Below are 22,935 nucleotides of genomic sequence, written 5' to 3' on the forward strand. Positions count from 1 at the left end.
AGTGATCTATGACTAGGAGGTCGTCCAGGTATGCTAGGATCGTGACCCCTTGGATCCTTAGTTTGGCTAGGATTGGAGCTAGGACCTTCGTGAACACCCGGGGGGCCGTAGCCAACCCGAAGGGAAGCGCCACGAATTGGAAGTGACGCGAAGCCACCATGAAGCGTAGATATCTTTGATGTGGCTGATAAATTGTGAAGGTAGGCATCCTTTATGTCTATGGACGCCATGAAGTCGTCCTTTTGGAGTGTGGTAGCTGCTGACCGCACGGTTTCCATCCGAAATGAGCGGATCTCTAGGTATGTATTTACCATCTTTAGGTCCAAAATTGGCCTGACATCTCCATTGGACTTCGGGATGATGAATAGGTTGGAGTAGAAACCTAGCCCCTGTTCCAGGACTGGTACCTCTACTATTACTTCCTGGGAAAGTAGATGATTTAATGCCGACATTAATGCGGCTCCTTTCTCCGGATCGTTTGGAATCCTCGACTCCTGGAAATGAAGAGGAGGAAACCTTAGGAAATCTAATTTGTAGCCCGTGGCCACGGAAGACCGTACCCACTCATCGGGAATGCTGGCTTCCCAAACCTCTGAAAAGAGTCGCAGCCTTCCCCCCACCTTCGTGGGTGGGGGCGCCCCTTCATAAGGTCGGCTTGGGGGCTGGTTTTGCTGGTTTGCGAACCCACTGCTTTCTGCCTCTAGCAGCCTGTCCTTGTGATTTGCTGTTGAAGCCGAAGTTTGCTTTTGCAGGAGGCCGTCGATACTGTTTGGCATTAGAGGGCCCCTGCCCAGGGGAGTACTGTCGTTTAAACGCAGGCCCCTGAAACTTCCTCTTAGTTGGCAAGAGAGTACTTTTGCCATTTGAAATGGTTTGAATGTATTTATCTAGGTCTTCTCCGAAGAGTCGTCCTCCATGGAAGGGGAACCCTACCAGGAGCTTCTTGCATGGGGGCTCGGCCTCCCAGCTTTTTAACCATAAGAGTCTTCTCATATGGATAAGGGATAACGATAAACGTGACGCTTGCTGGATAGAATCCTTAATTGCGTCTACTGTAAAACATATGGCCTTAGGGACATCCGAAAATTCTTCTGCCTGCTGGGCAGGAATAAGTTTAAGCATCTGCTTAACCTGATCCGATAATGCTTGAGCAACCCCAATCGCAGCCACGGCTGGCTGTACTACTGCCCCTGCAGTAGTGAAGGAGTTCTTAAGTAGTGCTTCCAAGCGTTTATCAACTGGATCCTTGAATACCTGTATGTTTTCTACAGGGCATGTTAATGATTTGTTAATACATGAGATGGCTGCGTCCACTGCAGGAGTAGCCCTTTTCTTGGAAAATTTATCTTCCATAGGATATAGGGCAGAGAATCTTTTAGGTGGTAAGAAGATTTTTCTGGCTTGTTCCAATCTTGGAACAAAACTCCCTCTAGTAGAGGGTGGATCGGAAATACTGCATTGCTTTGAGGCGCCCTCAGTGAGCCCAAAGCTGAAACCGTAGATACCTGGAGATCTGGTACTGGCAAGTTGAATGCATTTATGGACCAAGTCCGTTAAGGCTTGAGTCCACCAGCTCTCCCCTTGGGAGACTGCTCTAGACTCTTCTGTATCCGGATCTTCGATCCCTGAACCTACTTGGTCCTTGTCCAAGAGGTCGTCCAATTCCCCTGAGGAAAGGACCTCCTCTTCTGAGGGTCTGCGCTCGGGCGACGGAGATCTAATCCGTTTACTGCCCCGCATAGCTGTGGCTATCATTTTTCCCATTCTTTTCTCCATCTCTCTTAAAGAGGTGAGTAATACCTCGTCCGTGACCATCTTAGGGTTGGACTGACCCGCGCCAGCTCCAGCCCCAGATCCCAATGGCCCCAAGGCTCCCTGTGGGGAAAGCAGCGGCATAACTTTGTCCGAGACCTTAGACTCTCCGGATGCCTATGGTACAATACCAAGGTACACCTGCTACCTATTGGCTACAGGCTCTGAGGAGGAAGACTGAATGGAGCATCGCCTGGAGGCTTGCAGGTAAGCACAGCTCTCTGACACACACATATATTTTTATATCACACAGGCCCCACTCAATGCTTTTCCAACACTACAAGGGAGGTCACATCTTATGGGGAATAATACATATAGAGCCATCCTATCTTTATGATATGTGACTAGTTTGCCAGATGCAGTGCATAACTTTAGGCATGTCCCCTGTGACCCCCCAGAAAAAAACCTGCTAAGAACCAAGTTCCGCAAGTTTTCCCCTCACTTACCTGCTCCATGCCGCAGGACTTTGCCAAGCAAGAGGCCCAATCTTCCCCCATCTCCGTGGGGATGTCTAGACCTTCAGGCCCTGGGTTCCTATGAAGGATCCACTGTCCTGGGCCCATATAGCACCCTGGCAACAGAAAACATTAGGCACCCAAAGGTTTCTAAGTTCTGGGCCCAGGGTCCAGCTCTCTAAAAAGAAAAACATTATGGGCTATACCCCAAGGGTTTGGGGTCCGGTTACTGACCACTTTAGCGCTGAGGCTTTTTTGGACAGAACCGGTAGCTCACCTAATCCCAAGGATGCGGAGGCAAGCTAAACCATGACTAACACCTAAGACACTGGCGTAAAAACTGAGGTACTCCTCCTATGGGAGGGGGTTATATAGGGAGGGGCATTTCCTGTTTGAGATTGCCAGTGTCAACACCTGAAGGTACTCCATATAACCCATATAGTAATGAATATGCCGCTCTGTGTCCCGTGATGTACGATAAAGAAAAGTTTTTTTATCTATTGAGTAACTGCATCTTAAAGTGGTTGTAAACCCTTACAATACACTTTTGCCCATCATAAGGCTTACCTGTAGCTACCCCGGATATCTCCTTAAACTGCATAATTTAGGAGATCTCCCCTGTATCAGCATGTGCCGACATCATCGGCACATGCACACTGAAGCAATGGCACGCTCATGCTGTTGGTTCAGTTAGTGTGGCGTTACCGGCAGCTCCAGACGGAAATAACTCCAGGAGCGATATCGCCGACCGGAGCCGTGTTCTGGGATCGCTGTGGGGGTTTCCATCTAAGGTGAGGCTTTCATAATGAGCTAGTATGCTTTGCATACTAGTTTATTATGGCTTTGTCTTGCAGGTTTTTAACCACTTTAAAAGAAAAAGTACCTAGGTGGATACAGCATTGGTCCGATGCTGCATCTGTCCCCCGCCAGCACAAACCCCAAGAACCAAGTGATCCAACACCAACGATCACTCGGTTATCAGGGTTCCCTGAGCAGTAAGCAGCTTGAATCCACACTAGGCGATATGAACTGAGGCACGCACACACTGTCGGGTCATGCTTTTTTTTTTTTCACTATTTATTTCAGAAGTTTAAAAAATAAAAGGTCGGCATTCATGTACTTGAAAGCAGAACTCTATATATCAGCTATAAAAAGGATAATGAATATCCCATGAAAACACAATAAGCATACATTTACAAAAGCAGTTTTTTATGTAATATTTATATCCAGTCCAAAGCTGCACTTGTATTTCTGGCACTGGATGTCCTCAGCATGATGGCCGACATCATTTAATCTGCTTACTCTGAGCCCATATTAAGCCTGTGACTGGGAATAAAAAAGAAACCCAGCAAAGTGATGAGCCAATTTCTATGTCACTCTGATTTGTCTTCCTATCAGCATACTTATTTTCTAAACATTAACTTGGGCTTCTTGTGCTGCTTCCTCCTCACACCCCAGCACTGTTGTACAGGGAATACAAGAGGATATCTCTATATAATTTTAAGTACCAATGAATACAGAGGCAAATTATTTACCTTTTACATTGGTCCGGTCCACATTTCAGCTTTAACCCTTTTCCACCCCCAATCCCTATATTAACATTTCTCAGCGCAATGTCTTGTGTGGAAGATATTAATAAAACCATCCTATGCTGGCCGCTAGTTCTGCAACACGGCTGTATCGGATGGCGGTCATCGTCAGATGCAGAGATTGGAAACCAATAACCATGGTTCCTAATGAGATGATGGACTATAGTGATTACATAAAATTGTTTACAAACAAGCTGGTGCTAGCCAGCGGAACTTTCATTGTGCCGCTCACTGGGCAGAAGCAATTGACCAGCTACAGCTATTTAAAGTGATAAGACACCTGTTAAAATAAAGAGATTAACTAAAAAGTTGGAAAAAAATGATTATTATATGCTGCCAAAGACCACAGTGGAAAAAAAAAATATTATATATCTATAAAAATAGATTTTTTTTTTGTTTAGGGGAGCATGTGACTAAATTTGGCCTTGACCCCAGGGCATTGATGGTCTGTGGTCACAAAAAAGGTAAAAAACGAAGCATAAAAACACAGTCAGGCTCAACCCAAGTAAAAGTTACATGAAGGCTATTGATAACTCTCAGACTTTAATGGCAAGATATCATCAGAGTCAACTCAACTGCTGGTACCAATACAAAGCCAAATTACTTCATGCTCCTTTCTGGATTATTCATAATGCCCAACAAAATAAGAATTTAGGAATCCAGCTGCAAATGAACGACATGGTTTTGGCTGTGTGTGGTTGGGCAACATCTGTAAAGAAACCTTGCTGCTGAATTTTCCAAGAGATATAAAAAAAAAAATTCAATCTGTTCTCCCCAAACAGACATCGGATTTAGGTGCTGTTAGCCAGTCAAAGGGGAGATATTTACGCAACCATTTAACAAAGGGGGAAAAAAGTTGATGCGTTTTATTTTAAATCCCCCCCCCCCCCCCCAAGCATATAATTTATACGATTTTCAATATAAAATATAGATAAAAAGGCGTACAGCAGAGTTGGCAAAACTCCATATGTAGTAGTTGGGATACAATTCCAGTAGAGATAATTTGAAAACAGTGACTGCAAAAGTGAGGTTTGTCGTAATAAACGTGTCTTTACCAAAAAGTTATTAAGACCCCATTCACACCTGAGCGATTTTCTGCTTAAAGCTTGTAGCTCTAACACGATCAAACAAAATCCCATTAATTTCAATGGCCCTTGTTCACATCTGAGCGCCGTCACCTGTAACAAAACGCTTGTCACTCCAGAAAAGCACATGAGCTTCTTTTAGGCAGACTGACCCCATAAACTTCAATGGGAATGCCTTTAAAATGCACAACATGAGCATTTTATGAGCGTTTTGTCGCATGTTTTCTGGCAAAACAGCAGCTCTCCACAACTAATCTCCTCCCCCTAGTACTTTCAATTGGCTAAAAGAAAAAAAAAATACCTAGTCACAGCTCCATTTGGAATACCAATACTTACCCGGAACTGGCAAAGCTGCAGTGTGCAGCCCGGTGGCGAGCAAATGGTGTTACTCTCCGCAGTTACATTTTAAGCAATGGCAGGTTGCTCCCATTTGCCCAAATGCAAGCCAGAAATGGTCAAACAAAATGTACTTTCTCCTACCTTCAGGCCGGAATCACACTAGTGCAGTGCGAATTTCAGCTCTCTTATCTCTGCAGAGAGATAAGAGAAGTGTTCAGCAGATCCATTGCGTTTTAGCTGCAGATTAGCTGCAAATTTGGAGACCTGGGAGAGGGAAGGGGGAGGGGGGAAGTGTATTGAGCTGAATGAGAGAAATACTGAAGAGAAATTAACACCTCTGCGATTCAACTGCATACCCATAGAAGATAACGGGCCTGAATTCGCACCTGAGCCGCACCGCAATGCCTAAAAAACGCACACGGTTTACCGGCAATGCGCAGTGCGAATGCATCGCACATATGTGAACCAGCCTCATTGAAAACCATGTATTTTAAAATGTTCTGCGAATTGGATGCGGTTTAAGCCGCACTCAATTCGCATAGGTCTGAACCCGGCCTTAATTGCAGCATGCCATTAAAACGCAAGCATCTTTAGAGCAGGTGGTGTCATCTTCCACTCTTTTCAATATAATGCAGCAATCCATATCCACTAAAGGGTTCATCTCCACATGCTATGCGATGCTGCTGCCGCCACAAGCAACATTTACGTCCTTTTTTTTCCCACAAAATAGCTTTCTTTTGGTGGTATTTGATCACCTCTGCGGTTTTTATTTTTTGCGCTATAAACAAAAATAGAGCGACAATTTTGAAAAAATATCAATATTTTTTACTTGTTGCTATAATATCCCCAAAAAAATATATTAAAAAAAAAAAACGATTTTTTTTCCCTCAGTCTAGGCCGATACGTATTTTTCTACATATTTATTTTTTCTACCAAAAACACAATAAAGCGTTTGATTGGTTTGCACAAAAGTAATAGCGTCTACAAAATAGGGGACCGTTTTATGGCATTTAATTTTTTTTTTTTTTTTTTTTACTAGTAATGGCGAAGATCACTGATTTTTATCGTGACTGACATTATTGCAGACACATCAGACACTTTTGACACCATTTTGGGACCACTGTCATTTTAACAGCGCTCAGTGCTATAAAAAAGCCACCGATTACTGTAAAAATTACACTGGCAGTGAAGGGGTTAACCTGTAAGGGGCGCTAAAGGGGTTAAGTGTGACCTAGGGAGTGCTTCTAACTGTAGGGGGGGTGATGTGTGTGACACAACACTGACCACTGCTCCCGATTACAGGAAGCTGTGATCAGTGTCCCATCACTAGGAATGGGGAAATGCTTGTTTACATTAGGATTTCCCTGTTCCTCTCCGCGAGACGATTGCGGGTATACCCACGGACATTGAGTCTGCAGGACCCATGGTCAGACTCAGAGCTTGCGGCGGGCGTGCACGCCCACAAAGCTGCTTTTTAAAGGGGACGTACCTGTAGGCCCTACTGCCCACAGGAACCATTGTGTCGATGTATATCGTCGTGCACTGGTCCTTAAGTGGCTAAAATAGTTTGCTCTTGGACTCCGCCTGGACCCATTGTGTGCAAGATGCAAGGACATCTCATTTGGTGGTGCTCAAAGTTGCACTGCTTTTGGACTGGCATAGTAAATACCATTAACAATACTTTTCAAGTAACCGTCGCTTTAACCCTAAACTGTGCTTATTGGGTGTACTGGATGAGGTTATGACAAACAAATATATCAGAGAGGCAGTGTCCAGAGCACTGCTCCAAGCTCGAAAGTGGATCTTGCAACATTGGCTCTCTCAAACCTGGCCAACTTTAGAGATGTGGTTAGCCAATATGGGATTAACTTTGAAATATAAGCACTTGATATATCAGCATAGAGGCAGCTCGACCCGGTTCAATAAGATCTGGAGATGCTGGCTAGCTACCCCTGGCTTGGCTCCATTAGACCCAATTCTTGATGGGCTGTTGACTTAACATGGGAGCTCAACCGCTCAGCATGTCCTCACATTTGTAGCAGTGTTTAATGTAAAGTTCTGAGAAAGATATGATGAGAAAGTCTTCCTAAACCATATCAAGGGATGCATACACTGTGCGATAACTAATAACATCTCAGGTTCGATCTGTTTTATAAACCATGTACAAGAACATTATTGTACTTTGTGAAGGTATTGTATAAATGCAATACTTCGAAATGTGCATTGTTTATTGAACTGTTAAAGTCTGGCAAACTTAGTTTTTGAAATCAGAACAAGCTTGTAAATAGCTTGCTATACGCTTCTAAAACACTTGTGTGATATGCTTGCAAAGCCGCCATAAAAAAAAATATATATATATATATATATATATATATATATATATATATATATATATATATATATATATATATATATATATATATATATATATATATATATATATATATATATATATATATATATATATATATATCTGTTCAGGTGTGAAAGGAGCCCAAGTATAGAGAATCTGAGTTCACCATTGAACACATTTGTTTTAATTTACTCAATGTTGGCTTTTAATTAAATTTCCATACATAAAAATTTAGTCACTTGTATTTTTTTTTTTTCTTTTGAAGCGTTTGGCTCAAACATCTTGCCGATAGTTTTGCTGCTGTTTGAATGGAGTTTCAAAGAAAAGTGCGGCGCGGTCTTACACACAGATATCATTCATGGAAATCCGTTGAGAAGGACTCATTTTCCCAGTGTCCTAGTAAAGGCCTGGATAGCATCAAAGCTTTGATGCTTTTTAGATGGCAAGGCCAGACTAAAGCCTAAGCACATCAAACAATCCTGCTGAAGTATTGGGACATACAGAGAGACTTGTTATTTTTGGCACCTACCTTTAACACTCACTAGCCTCCAGGAAACATCACATTCAAATGTATTATAATACAGAATACACTTGGAAGTAAAGCTATTCCACTATTTTGCAGGAGAGTAGAATGAACTCAGGCGTATCACCATTTGTGCTTAGTTTAGCACTTTGATTTTTGATATGTTCAACCCAGGACAGAAAAATTAAGTATTATTTGCCAAAGTAGCCCCGTGCTTTACCGGTTCCACTGTTCTGTTAATCTACAATAACAAAAAAGAATCTGAACATTCCCATTGATCACGATACAATCATTATTAAAAATGCTTTAGGAATAAAGAACGCTCGTGATTTAAAAATATAAAATACTGGTCCATAAATGGTATAAAATGTAAAATGCAAGATACCCAATAAAAAATAAAAAAAAAAAAAATAAAAAAAAAGCAAGATACCTTGCTTTGTCTCTGCAAAAAAAAAAAAATGCATCTTTATGAATGGTGTCCTGCTTCGCTGCTCCTCCGCAAATACTAACATGAGGGAGTTCTCAGCTGCCACTGCCCCATGTTTACAGAGCATGCCCGACTGTGGAGCACTCTGCTGCCTCAGCAAAACATGTTTACTTTTACTGGCACTGTAGTAAAGTATTATTGGTATAGTGCAATGGGCTGGGCAGCTCACTCCATGGAAATGTACAATGCCTTGTGGCCTGACTGCCTAGGCTGAACTGGCCTAGATTTGACCCGTGTATGGCCGGCCTTAAAGAAGCGCTGTCAAAGCCAATTAAACATTTTTCCCCTTAGGTGGTCCAAAAGCAGTGGGGGAGGAGGGGTGCATTGTCGACCGTCATGCACTTTGTGACCCAGGGGGAAAGAACAACAAGTGAGATGATTGGCAAGACGACTTATTTATAAGTCAGCTTTGGGTATTCCATTTTTTTCCCCCCCAAAAAGTTCCCCAAACTGTTGAAAAAAAAAATATGAAGATCTGGCTGCAATACTTACCTCCGTTCCAGCATTTCCCCCCAACAGTAATAACTTTCTGCCACTGAGTGTCATCACTCTTGACTTGAATAATGCAGGTCATTCAACCTGTAAGACCGAGGACCTATTATGAGCGTTATGGATCCTCCATCTGAGTGGAGATCGCCACATTATCTTGCACTCACAGTATAATAATGCAGAAAGCAGATCTGATGTCATCCTGTCAGTGCCACTCTGTGTACCATTGAGGAATGCAGGAAAAAGATCTAAAGAAGAAGACGACCCTGTATTTTACAGGACCAGCTTTAAGACATCAGAAAAAAAGAACTTAAAATAAAACCGAATATACTGGTGTAGGGCCTCCAGGGGGGAAAGGGGGCAGATTCAGGTTGCATGCACCAATTCCCTGCCTTAGGGCTCATGTAGATATGCCCATTTAATGCAGGTCAGCAAATTCCCATGGGACTTTAATGGAGTAGTGTAGATAACAGTTCAAAGGCTGCATTTGACTTGTTTTGCATTTCTCATCAAATTTGCCAAAAAAGGTGAAATACTTTAAAATCAGAGCTCTGAACAAACAAGTAAATACTTGAAATTGATAATTGTGAACTGCTTTAAAGTGGTTCTAAAGGTTTTTTTTCCTTTGTGCATTCTATGCATGAAGGTAAAAAAAAAAAAAAAAAAGGTCTGTGTGTTGCTCCCTCTGCAGTCCTCTTAATACTTACCCGAGCCAGCACCGAGAACGGCTGCTCTTCCAGGTGTCTCTCTCCTCATTGGATGAGACACAGCAGTGGGAGCCATTGGCAGCGAGGAGGGAGCCAGACTGAGCCATGCTCTGAGTCTACCATAGACACACAGAGGCATCTCTGGAGCGAGCAAGCAGCTTGCTCTGAGGACACTCTGCAAGGGAGACAGGCCAGAAGTTCTGGTGTGGACCCAAGAGAAGGAGGATCGGGGTTGCTCTGTGCAAAAACATTGCACAGAGCACATAAGTATGACGTGTTTATTATTTTAAAGGGAAAAAAAATACAGGCATTTAGAACCACCTTAAGTGATAAAGATTTGCAATGCTGTTCAACCAGTGTTGCGATTTGCAGAGCCCAGCTGGACAGCATAGTCAGTCAGGTGCCATAATTTCCTTTTTATTAAATTTCAGGCTGATTCACACTGCATGGGTGTCACTTTCCAATTAATGAATCTTAAACACACACACCGAAAGTTTGTTAAAATGTGTACTTAGGCCTTGTAAAAGTGGTTTAGTGTACCTCAAATTAAAGTTTAAAATGCAAGTAAAAAGAAGCTTACTGTATATTGCACTGCAACGCCGTTTGGCGAGATGGTGAGCAGGTACATTGTGAAGGAGTCCTTAAGATTCTTGCAATCAACTGAATGCTCAATGGGAAACTAAACAGCACCATCAAAACACTGACTCTTATCCAGCGAGCAAGCAGTGTGACCAATGAAAGCTGCAAAGCCGAAAACAGAAGTAGTGGAGACAACTTCCCGAGTATACAGTGCGACAGGCCTGTAAACAGAGGTATCTGAACAGAATTACTGTTCCTTTGACAGACTGGGCAGTTAATTTTTGGCTTATACTATACACTAGATACTATATCCATTAGACTAGATACTTCCATTTGGCTTTAACTCCTATAGTGGACCCAGATAAAACAAATATTTTCTAGATAGTACTTTTTTTTTATTTTTGCCCTTGATTTATTGACAAAAACACATCATAAAGTCTACACCCCTGTTAAAATGTCAGGTTATCTGGAATGTAAAAAAAAAAAAAGGGGGGGGGGGGGGGAAAAAAAAAATAATGTGGTTGCATAAGGTGTGCAGACCCTTTTATAACTGGGGATGGACCTGTGTTCAGAATTAGGCAATCACATTCAGCCCTGATTCACATTCAAGCCATGAATAAGCACTGATCTTGTGCGAAACGTCGGCTGTTCCCCTGTTCCTGTTTTTATGATTTGGTGATGTATTTGCTGTTTATTTGAATAAAAGACAACCTGGACGTTTTTTTGGAGTGCGGATATCCATCTTTCATCTACTTTTTATGATTCACATTGCAGCGATTTGGCATGAGGTTTGACAAGCCAAATCCGCGACTATTGCCGGCAATGGCACCGTCCGAATAGGTGTAACGCAGCACAGATTCCCAAAAGTAGTTTCTGTACTACTTTTAGTGACTTTGGGGTGCGCTTTCAATAGACATCTGTGAAGAAACCCACACAGAGTTCTCTGAAATCGCCCCGAAGTCAGGACTGACATGCGGGAATTTAATAGTGCGAGTTTAGCTGAACTCACACAATTTCATTCCCGCTGTCAGTGTGGCTCAAACTCATGCTAAATAGGAGTCCGTACACATCTGCCATCATTTAAAGTGCCTCTGATTAACCCTAAATAAAGTTCAGCAGTTCTAATATGTCTTCCTTGACATTTTCTTAGTCGCATCCGCAGAGAGTTCCCAAAGCATCAGAGGGATCTCATTGTTAAAATTTATCAGTCGGGAGAAGGGTACAGAAATGTTTCCAAGGCCTTAGATATACAATGGAACACAGTGAAGATAGTCATCAAGTGGAGAAAATATGGCACAACAGGAACTGGATGTCCCTCCAAAATTGATGCAAAGATGAGAAGAAACTGGTCAGGGAGGCTGCCAAGTGGCCTACAGTAACATTAAGAAGCTGCATGAATATAGTATCTCCCGTATTCTTCATACGTCTAGGCTATGGGGTAGAGCGGAAAGATGGAACCTTTTCTTACCAAGAAAAACATCCAAGCCCGGCAAAATTTTACAAAAAACGCATCTGAAGTCTCCTAAAAGCATGTGGGAAAATGTGTCATAGTTAGGGGTGCAACGGATCACAGTTGATCAGTGATACGAACTGGTCACCCCCTTCGGATCGGCACACACTGTGATCCGCGGATTTCCACGGCTCCGGAGCTAGGCCGAAGCCGCGGCCTTTCCTAATGTTATGGCCGCGGCTTCGGCCTAGCTCCGGAGCCACGGCCATAACATTAGGAAAGGCCGCGGCTTCAGACTAGCTCCGAAGCCGCGGCCATCTTGGTACACCCGGCGGCGGCCCTCCTCCGTTTACACTCACAGAGGAGGAGGAGCCCACACTCGTGGGACACACCGATACACACACCGTGAGTCCTACTACCAAGAGAGGGGGGGGGCGTCCGTCTGCACCGAGAGAGGGGGGGGGCCGTCCGTCTGCACCGAGAGAGGGGGGGGCCGTCCGTCTGCACCGAGAGAGGGGGGGGCCGTCCGTCTGCACCGAGAGAGGGGGGGGCCGTCCTTCTGCACCGAGAGAGGGGGGGGCCGTCCTTTTGCACCGAGAGAGGGGGGGGGCCGTCCTTCGGCACCGAGAGAGGGGGGGGCCGTCCTTCTGCACCGAGAGAGGGGGGGGGCCGTCCTTCTGCACCGAGAGAGGGGGGGGCCGCCCTTCTGCACCGAGAGAGGGGGGGCCGCCCTTCTGCACCGAGAGAGGGGGGGGGGCGGTCCGTCTGCACCGAGAGAGGGGGGGGGCGGTCCGTCTGCACCGAGAGAGGGGGGGGGCGGTCCGTCTGCACCGAGAGAGGGGGGGGCGGTCCGTCTGCACCGAGAGAGGGGGGGGCGGTCCGTCTGCACCAAGAGAGGGGGGGGCGGTCCGTCTGCACCAAGAGAGGGGGGGGTGGTCCGTCTGCACCAAGAGAGGGGGGGGCGGTCCGTCTGCACCAAGAGAGGGGGGGGTGGTCCGTCTGCACCAAGAGAGGGGGGGGTGGTCCGTCTGCACCGAGAGAGGGGGGGGTGGTCCGTCTGCACCGAGAGAGGGGGGGTGGTCCGTCTGAACCGAGAGAGAGGGGGGGTGGTCCGTCTGCACCGAGAGAGAGGGGGGGTGGTCCGTCTGCACCGAGAGAGAGGGGGGGGTCCGTCTGCACCGAGAGAGGGGGGGGGTCCTTCTGCACCGAGAGAGGGGGGGGGGTCCTTCTGCACCGAGAGAGAGGGGGGGTCCGTCTGCACCGAGAGAGAGGGGGGGTCCGTCTGCACCGACAAGGGGGGGTCTGTCTGCACCGACAAGGGGGGGTCTGTCTGCACCGACAAGGGGGGGGTCTGTCTGCACCGACAAGGGGGGGGTCTGTCTGCACCGACAAGGGGGTGGAGAAGTGGATATTACAGTGGGGGGGGGGGGGGGAGATGTGGATATTATAGTGGGGGAGATTTTTTTTTTTGGCCGATCCGAAAAATTATCCGATCCGTGACTCCTAATCCGAGGAACGATCCGAACCGTGAGTTTTTTGATCCGTTACACCCCTAGTCATAGTCTGATGAAACCAAGGTTGAACTTTTTGGCCCCAATTCCAAACGATATATTTGGAGCAAAAACACCAAAAGGAGCACCACACCCACAGTGAAGCATGGTGGTGGCAGCATCATGCTTTGGGGTCCGTTTTTCTTCAGCTGAAACAGGGGTCTTAGCCAAGGTAGACAGAATTATGAACAGTTCCAAATACCAATCAATATTGGCACAAAAGCTTCAGGCTTCTGCTAGAAAGCTGAACATGAAGAGGAACGTCGTCTTTCGGCATAACGACTCAAAGCATACATCCAAATCAACAAAGGAAGGGCTTCACCAAAAGAGGATTAAAGAGTCCAGACCTTAATCCGATTCAAAATCTGTGGGGTGATCTGAAGAGGGCTGTGCACAGGAGATGCCCTCGCAATCTGACAGATTTGGAGTGTTTTTGCAAAGAACAGTGGGCAAATATTAAAAAGTCAAGATGTGTCATGCAGATCAGACTCATGCCTCAAAAGACAGAGTGCTGTAATAAAATCGAAAAGGTGGACAAAAGTTCTGAAATGGTTTATCTTTGTCTTCACATCACAGAAAACTGACTTTTTAAACAGGGGTGTGTAAACTTTTTCTATCCACTGTACATGATGGCTCCTGAACTGGGTGTTTTAATTCATCCTATGGTCAAACACTTTATTTAGCATATAGGCTTCAAACAAGTCTTCATGGTTGTACCTTCTTGGCCTATAATGTGTTTATTGTGGTTTGTTCATCCAATCAAATCTCTTTCTGCATGGATAGTCAATGCCCCAGTATGTTTTATTGTGACAGGATTATACCATGTGATTGACAGACAGGAAAAAAAAAAGATGATTAGATTGTGGGGCAAAAAAAAAAAAAAAAAACTGTGGCGTCAAGTCACACATGCTCCTCTTCTATACATATCTTTCTATACAAATCTCAAAAAAAAAAAAAAAATACAAAACAACCTATTAGTGCTCATTCACTGCAGATCAGACATTGTCTGGTCAAAGGATCAGACCTTAGCAAAAAAAATAAAAAATCTATACCAAGCATGGATTGGAGCTTGTAAGGCTGGCCATACATTATAATTTTCATTTACAATTTCCTTTAAATTTACCAAAACCATGTAATGAGGTCATAACTAAATGCTTTCAATTTGTATGCAATCGGGCAGGCCTTGCACTACAGTAGTTGAAGGTAGATCTAAAGGAAATTGAAGAAGAAGCTTGTATAATATATGACCAGCTTTAACCACAAGTGCTGCCAAAATGCAAAGCCATAGGAAAACATGCTCTCTCAGCTGAGCCAGTTCACAGCAATGTACTGCATTGGTGAGCGCTGGCAAAAAATAAAAAAATATGGTTCATTTAATTTCAGCAGGTTACAAGGGGAGCTTTGACCAACATTCATTAAAAATTTTAAGCAACTTAGGCTCCATGTACACGGGACGTTTTTACAACTGCTCCTAAATTATTAAACTTGACAGATAGTTACCCATGTTTAAAAGTCAGTTTTGCCGCGTTTAAAAGCATTTAAATGTATTTTTTTTGTTGTTGTTTAAAATGGCCAAAAACAAAATAACGTGTATAAACTAAATGCGGGTTGCCACATTCGGCGTCTGAAATGTGGAAATCTTCTGCGTCTGAACCCCTTTTTTTCATTCAAAGAAATGCTGTTAAACGAAACTGCCTAAAAACAGCAATAAACAAGACTGTGTACGTGGTCTCATAGGATAACATTGAATGAGTTCAGTGGCAGTTGAAAAAAGCGTCCAACTGCCTCTGAACGTACGTTTAGCAGTGTCCTGTGTACATGGGGCCCAAGGCAACAACAAAAAAAAAAAAGGCACGTATTGTGGACAATCTGGTGTAAAAACACTCTAATGGCAGGTCAAGTGTTCATTAGCATATTCTTCCATGATAATTACCACTTGTATGGGCACTTACAGCTATAAAAAAAAAAAAAAGTGTTTTAATGTGGTTCTTCAGCTGCCACCACTTACACAGCAATAAAATGTGACACTTGTCATCTTGATGCCACTTTACAAGCACCAATTCTCCTTTGAATGGAGTAAGGTACTCATAAAACATTAGATGATCTGCCATCAATGCCACATAAATTAGATGGTTCTACAATCGGGATGTCAATGGGTTGTAAAACAAACACGTGACATATTCAGGATGAGGTTAACAAGATAAGCTGGGTTAGAATTACATGGACAATCCAAGCTTACACCTATTTTCCCATTTCCACGTCAGTGCTGATCTATAGGTTTTAACTAAACATACCTGAACTCCTTAAAAAGGCAAGTCATTGATTCACTAAAGTGTCACCTTATCAGTGAAGGGATTAAAGAGCAATTACCACACAAAGCGCAACAGCCAGATCACGCAGTGGGTGGGGGCACATATATCCCACCAGAGCACATCATGGGGTATACAGCAGGAGCCATCAAATCTGGCAGATGGATGCATTTGCCTAATCCCATATTTAAACCAAAATGTCATAGTGTAATGGTACCAATGAGGTGTGTAAAATGAAGAGTTGCTGTTCAGACATAGAACTTTTTCCAAAGAGACAGTAACTTTTATAGGATTTCCTCCAATGAACTGTAGCCGAAGTGCCACTTGCCAAAGTATCCTTTTTCTGGAGAGCAGCAATGACTAAATGGCTACCATACCATCTGTTAACTATGAGATTTTGCATGTTACAAACACAAAAAGCCCCTGTAGCATCTGCTGCATGAAAAGCAGTTAAACCCCACAGGGAAAAAAAACAAAAAAAACAAGTTCCAGATGAAACAGGGTTAAGATGCCTATCTCCTAACACATGACTGTCACACATCCTCAATCAGAACAGGATCCTTTATTTCCCGGTAGCGTTTTTAGATTTTCAGTTCATTAGGTGTGCTCTGCCCACTGTTGCTCTTCATACACTCCAGTGAGAGTGGAGATTATACAGTTAATCAATCCTAATAAACTGAGGCTAAGCCCGATGTGATATTTAATGTGATCTGAGCCATAAGTGAATTTTGATGAATAACCAGTAAGAGATCACATTTCACAAGGCGTCCCTATCTACCGTGGCATTCGGAATACTTTGCAGTATCAGATATAAAACAATTCACCAAGTACCTACTCAGACAAGTTCTGATGTCACCTTTAAATCACATAAGGTCTTAAAGTTTCAATTAAATCAAAGCTTCCAGAGGGAATCAAATCAATTTTTATCATTACCCAATGTAGATTTCTCTGTATATCATCATTCTACTGATCATTTTATTAACTTTCATCAATGGGTCATATTCTTGAATGCCCACGATCCTCAGATAATGTATTTCTAAACACCTAGAGAATAAATGTAACTAAAACAAAAAGCAACGTTATCTTTCTACCAAAATTGATATATTTTACAATTTTAATGGCAGTTTTTTTTTACAGATATATGTTTTAATAATGCTTGCAGCACATGAACAGATTTGAGCCCAATCTGACGAGATGGCGTAATTTATTTTAATAGGAATCAGAGAGGCAACATGGCTCCGAGTTGCTAAGAAACCACTTCCCTGTTGAAAAGGGGCTACTACTTGCATGTATGCTTCAACAACCTGAGAAAATAATGGGGACTGCTCGCTCAAAAAATCCCTGGGGGCCAAGACAAGACCCCAATTTATGGATAAAAAGGGGCAAAAGCCTCAGACTAACTGGGCAGGGATTCTATTGACGGATCTAGTTTTACTGGTTTGTAAACAAGTAGGACATCACTATACAAAATTGGCAAAAAAAAAAAAAAAAGGAGGACCACTAAAGGAAAATAAATAAAAAAGTAAATATAGAACGATCATTTATTGATCATCCAAGCTGGGTCTTTAGCACTGGAGAAATAACCGATCCATGCTCTTATAAATAAAAGCAATATGTTAAGCAATCTGCAATCACACAATCCACATTATTTGCCAAGCTTTATGGAAGGAAATAAAGGATGAAGAAAAGACGCACAGACAGAGGATGAGGTAAGAGAGTGAGACTGCCAGTGGAAAAGCCTCACACAACAACTCTATGGGTACCTTTTCTCTCCTGGCTTTGTTCTGTTGCTTCCTCTGCTGCAGTTTCCATGGCTGGCTTCATCCCATGCACCAAAAATGCCTGTTTAATTCAGCCCTCCAACAAACACTTTCCTGTCTTACTTAGCTGTAAGATTTGCTTCTCTGTCTCCTATTTACAGCAGCAGTGATTGAGTGCCTCTGTTTTGCACTCCACTAGATTACAGCCCTTTTCCAAGATGCAACCTTGTCAGCTCCAATTCCGCTCTGCCTCCTGGTCCTCCAAGATTTCTGCCAGAAAACAAGTCATACGTCATGCAGGATCCCTTGCTAGAAAATGGCCATTCGGAGCTTGGTTGTACCCAGACTTGCTGAGGAACTGAATCCAGTAAGAGAGAGAAATCTGCTAACACTCCCCCCCCCCTTTTCTCATGCTCAACCCCTCCTATTCCCTCCAAAGCCTCCCTCATAAAATGCTAATCGCTCCTCATAATTTAAGGATGCACATGTGACACCACCACAGGGATGTTTGGGAAGCAGAAGAGTTCCCGTGTCACATGGCATTCAGAAGTGGGGCCCTTCTATGTCATTATTTGCCTTTCTGAGAAAGGTCTACAGCATTATCACACAGGCTTTTCCCCAAGGGGCCATTTTCTCACTTTGCCATGTGATTGATGCCATATGCATTATACTTTGTACACACTATGGCTTTGTGCAAGCTAAAAAAGCAGCGCTGACTACTGAAAATCATGGGAACATACTGTTAGCTTGTAGAATTTTAGGGATAACATGGCACAGACCTCTATCTATGACACAAGAAAGGAGATAAACTAAATAGTGACAATTTGAAAGGTTAAAGGCTGGAACCAGCTGGAGAAGAAGTTACAATCCAGCTGGAGATTTGTATGCTTTGTAAACTTCCTGCGCTTTTTAGGATCATCTTTATGGCTAAATACAGAATATATATTTTATGGAAATGCATGTCAATTGTGTAGTTAACCTGGTAAATATTTGTCTTAACCTTTCCATTCCATAAGCTTTAAAAACATAGCAGTACTTTCATATAATGCTACATTACTGGCTTTAGAACGGGATCTCCAAACTTTTCAGTATGAGGGCCACATCGCATATTTCACAAATTTGTTTTATGAACAAATCAAATTCAAATGAATGAGTAGGTTTTATTAAAAAAAAAAAAAAAAATGATATTTTGTAAACAGTATATCATTTAGTGAAAAAAAATTCCAAAAAAAGCTGGAGTCCATAAGAGTCCCAAATTACATGGGAGTCCCCCATCCCATCCCTCTTATGCCAAAGCCCCCCTTACATTGAAGTCCCCCTAACCTTAGGGTCCCTATCCGAGCACCAAAAAATAAAAAACGTGCAGTGGACCATATTTGGGAGGTGGGCTGTAGTCTGGAGAACTTTGTTTTAGAGCATGTTCACACCAGATGCACTGGAACTATGCTGGCAGCTATTTCCAGAGCAGCCCCAACACATACACGGCAAAATTCATTGGGGTTTATGGGATTTTCTAAAACTGGAGTGTGCAAAATCGAATGCAACTATGCATGATAGCCAATCAGCGTCTAACTTCGAAGACCTTGTTTAAGCCGTGACATAAAACCTGGAAGCCAATTGGTTTAAATACAGAGCTGTACCAGGATTTTGCACACAAATCCCGCTGTTTCCAACAGTTCTCACCACAGCTTTGCTTTTGTAGTTAAAAAAAAAAAAGAAAAAAGAAGAAGAAGTGTATAATAATATATATATATATATATATATATATATATATATATATATATATATATATATATATATATATATATATATATATATATATATATATATATATATATATATATATATATATGTGTGTGTGTGTGTGTGTGTGTGTGTGTGTGTGTGTGTGTGTGTGTGTGTGTGTGTGTGTGTGTGTGTATATATATATATACACACACACACACACACACACACACACACATACATACATACACATATACACATACACATACACATACCTTTTTTTTTCCCCATTAAAAAGGTAAACCGTGCAATGCAGAGAAATTGGCACATAGGTAGCGCACACCGGCAACCCTACATCTAGAGCACATTGCTATTGTAAATGAGCCCTTTACCAGCTGAACTCAATTTAAAGCAATAAAAAATTAAATAAAAATTAATGTAGTTATGTAATATAAATTGCATGAGTATTTATATCTGCTACGACACCACCCATTTACAGTAGCTTACTTAGAAAGGCAGCACTAGGAGCCAATCAGGCTCTGGTGCATGCACATGTGCTGAGAGAGAACAGGAAGTGAGAGCTGAATAAGAAGAGAAGATGACTTATCTGTGTTGCTGCTCCTAGATTGCCAAATTAGAAGGCTTGGTGAATCACATAATTGCATTCCTGAATTCCAATAGAAAGAGTGGCATCAACCTCCTGGCTGTGCTATCTGACAGAGGTCTACTAACCGCACAACGGACTGGACACAATTAGAAATCCTTTGGTAGATAAGTCAGGTCACATGTGAGAATTACAAATATATTTTTAGCTGCTGCCTGGGAAGTCAGATTTAAGGCTGGTCAAAATAGGATAAATTTTGTCTAATTTCCATTGAATCAGCCGAAATTTACGCACACACGCTGGCCTTACAAACAGCAACCAGATAACAATCAATTTAAATATGAAGTGGGATAGGTGAAAAAATGTAATATTTAGCAGCACCATAGATTACAGCTAAAAAGTAGTGGGGGTCCCTCCATTCACACTGTTGGCATGGATAGGTGAAACTAATCGATTTCAGTCGTTTATTTAAACCCAAAACCAAAAATGGTATCATCGTAGCCCAATAGTGCTTAGATGTGGTGGTTGCATCAGTTTCCTTTTTTCAGGCTTTTCCCTATATTTTTCCTTGATGATCCTGCCATTAACACTTCCTGTCCTGGGAGAACACCACCCACTAGTTGCACTGCATCTTTGGAGGAGCAGCGTTGTTACCATAGGCTGCTCTTCCAATTTAGAGTACAAAAAAAAAAAAAAAAAAAAAAACTTTCCGTCCCCTGGACATGGAAGGAAGTTCTTTTGGAGTTCACAGAAGACAGCTGGGAAGGGCTGAGAACATTTTAATATTTCAGCTCCGTACACAGGAATTTACAAGGTAATTTTTTCCAGAATCAAGGTATATTTCTGTAATTGCAAAAAACATACTTGGCATGGAAAAAGAAAATCAATGCAGCCATCACACCTAAGGAAGCTGCAATATAGTAAATCATTATAAAAAAATAAGAATGCCAACAACTACATGGGTTTAGCAAGAAAACTGCTAGTTGCACAAGATAAATCTGAGTGTAAAAATTAAAAAGCATCTTTGAAAACAGATGTTTCAGTGGCAAGGCTCAAAAGGGGGGAATCTAGAGTCTGAATAAGTTGTTTGTCACCACTCCAGGTAAACTTCCATATATGCTAGCTTAGGAAAGCAACATAAGCTCAGAGATAGATGAGGACTGGAGGGACTGGTCTCTAAAAACTTAAAGGTATTATGAACGTCATCCTTGTGGAGGCAGGCTATCGGGTGCTTTCTCATTGGTACCTGGTTCCTGACCTTTTGTTGAAAAATGGACCCTGGTTCCCACTTGCTCCGTTTCTGTGGAGAGTTCATGCCCGATCTTCACACTGACCATGACCAAATGTAAAAAAAAACAAAAAACACACAGAATTGCGCTGCTTAATGAACCCATTGCTGGAGTCCACAGACCTACTCAGGATTTAATATATTAATGTTCCTGGCAGCTAAAATTGCGATTGCCTGGAAAAGCCCAGTGGTGGACTTAACATTCATGAAATGTAAACTCTCATGGAACATGATCAGAGAGAAGACGGTTAACATCTTGCATATTACCGCTACCAGGTTTGAGCTTATCTGGAGCCTGTGGATTTTAGTTACTTATCTTAATAAATCCCTTTTTGCTGGGATGGGTGAGCCTGGCGCGTGGGTGGACTGTATCTTTTTTTACTCTCTACTCCCTTTCACCCCCTTTCTATTCCTCTCTCACCTTACTTTGTCCTTTAATGGACCAATGCCCTCTTATGAATTCAGAAGGCCCGTAAAACAAACTGAAACCGATATTAGGCATTAGTATAGTTAAGCTGCTCTCCCGGGTTACGCATACACACTCCGATTTTTTATTCTTCCCTGGTGTCTTCCCTTTCAAGGGTTACTTCGCTCTTTGGGTTTGCTGCACATACTGTTTACATTCTTAATGTATGCTCCTTTTATCTGTGTCTTGCCTGCATTGTGAGCACAATTTGCATTCACCAACAAAGGCCTATGGCTGTATCATTATCCATTTGTTGGTTAAAGGGGTTGTAAAGGTTCGTTTTGTATTTTCTAAATAGGTTCCTTTAAGCTATTGCATTGTTCACTAAACTTTTCCGTCGATTTCCCTTCTTTGTCTGAATTTCTCACTTCCTGTTGCTCCTCAGTAAGCCGTTCTGGCTGATTAACCCCTAGCCAAAACGGCTCAGATGATGGGGGCAAGCTTACTGAGAAGAAACAGGAAGTGAGAAATTCAGACAAAGAAAACAAAGAAAAAAAAACATTTAGAAGGGAAATTGAAGGAAAGGGTAAGTGAACCAACAATGCACTAGCTCAAAGGAACCCATTTAGAAAATAAAAAACAAACCTTTACAACCGCTTTAACCTTCAATCAAAAAAAAAAAAAAAACAACAAACATTGAAAACAGATTTAAAAAAGGATCTTTGAGTAAAAAAAAAAAAAAAAGTAAAAAAGTTAGCAGCCCTCTTGGGACTTGTTCCAGGAGGTTGCAGGTCGGGAAGAGGGAGAGTATGCTGAAATTTGGCCAAATCACACAGGCAATACAAATGAAGTGGGAGCAATAGGTACCTGTTCCCTAAAAAGAAATAAAAACAAAAAAAACTTGCAAAAATCTTTAGAGGAGGGGTGTGAAGTTCAGGTGAAGTTCCATTTTAAAGTTGCTGAACAGAGATACTGAGCAACCCAGATTACATTTTGCTTTGAAAAAAAAAAAAAGAAAAAAAAAGTACAGATTCACACATGAACAGCTCATCCGGTATCATCTAGGACAGCAAACCTCTCAGCATCAGTAGCCAATTTGTATAGTCCAGCTCTTTTCTAAGTAATGTAGGTCAGTTCTAGAACTAAACACTAGAACTCCTCCCTTTATCAGTGGGTTATGCTCAAACAACCTAGAGGCCCAGCGAATATAGCATTGTCATGCCGTGATCCGTCATCACGCGCTGGGTCCTGTGCCGCCATCTTCTTTCCTTACGTCAACAAGAGCAGGTTCCTGCTGCCAGCCACCTGATGACGCGTCACCAGGTCCTTCCCCCTCCAGCTGCCATCTTGTGAGCTGATGCCTCTGGGAAATCTGATGTGGATATCCCAGGAGGATCTTGGAGAAGAGCAAGTGTCATTCTTGCC

At 42.6% G+C, this 22,935-nt stretch overlaps 1 protein-coding gene across 6 annotated transcripts in view; it reads right to left on the reverse strand.

The window, feature by feature from the left end:
• The window catches only part of GPM6B (glycoprotein M6B), a 166,199-nt gene that overhangs the window by 43,264 nt on the left and 100,000 nt on the right, over positions 1 to 22,935 (reverse strand). For 2 of the 6 annotated variants that reach the window (XM_040336540.1, XM_040336539.1), the window contains exon 1: positions 17,491 to 17,861. The exons of 2 other annotated variants lie outside the window; for them this stretch is intronic. In XM_040336540.1, the coding sequence (XP_040192474.1) occupies positions 17,491 to 17,551 (61 nt within the window). In that variant the 5' untranslated portion in view covers positions 17,552 to 17,861. Of the gene's footprint in view, positions 1 to 17,490; positions 17,864 to 22,935 lie in introns of those variants that run through there. 2 more of the 6 variants (XM_040336536.1, XM_040336542.1) reach the window with 2 other exon arrangements.

The sequence above is a fragment of the Rana temporaria genome, chromosome 2, assembly GCF_905171775.1.
Source record: "Rana temporaria chromosome 2, aRanTem1.1, whole genome shotgun sequence".
Classification (NCBI taxonomy): Eukaryota; Metazoa; Chordata; class Amphibia; order Anura; family Ranidae; genus Rana; species Rana temporaria.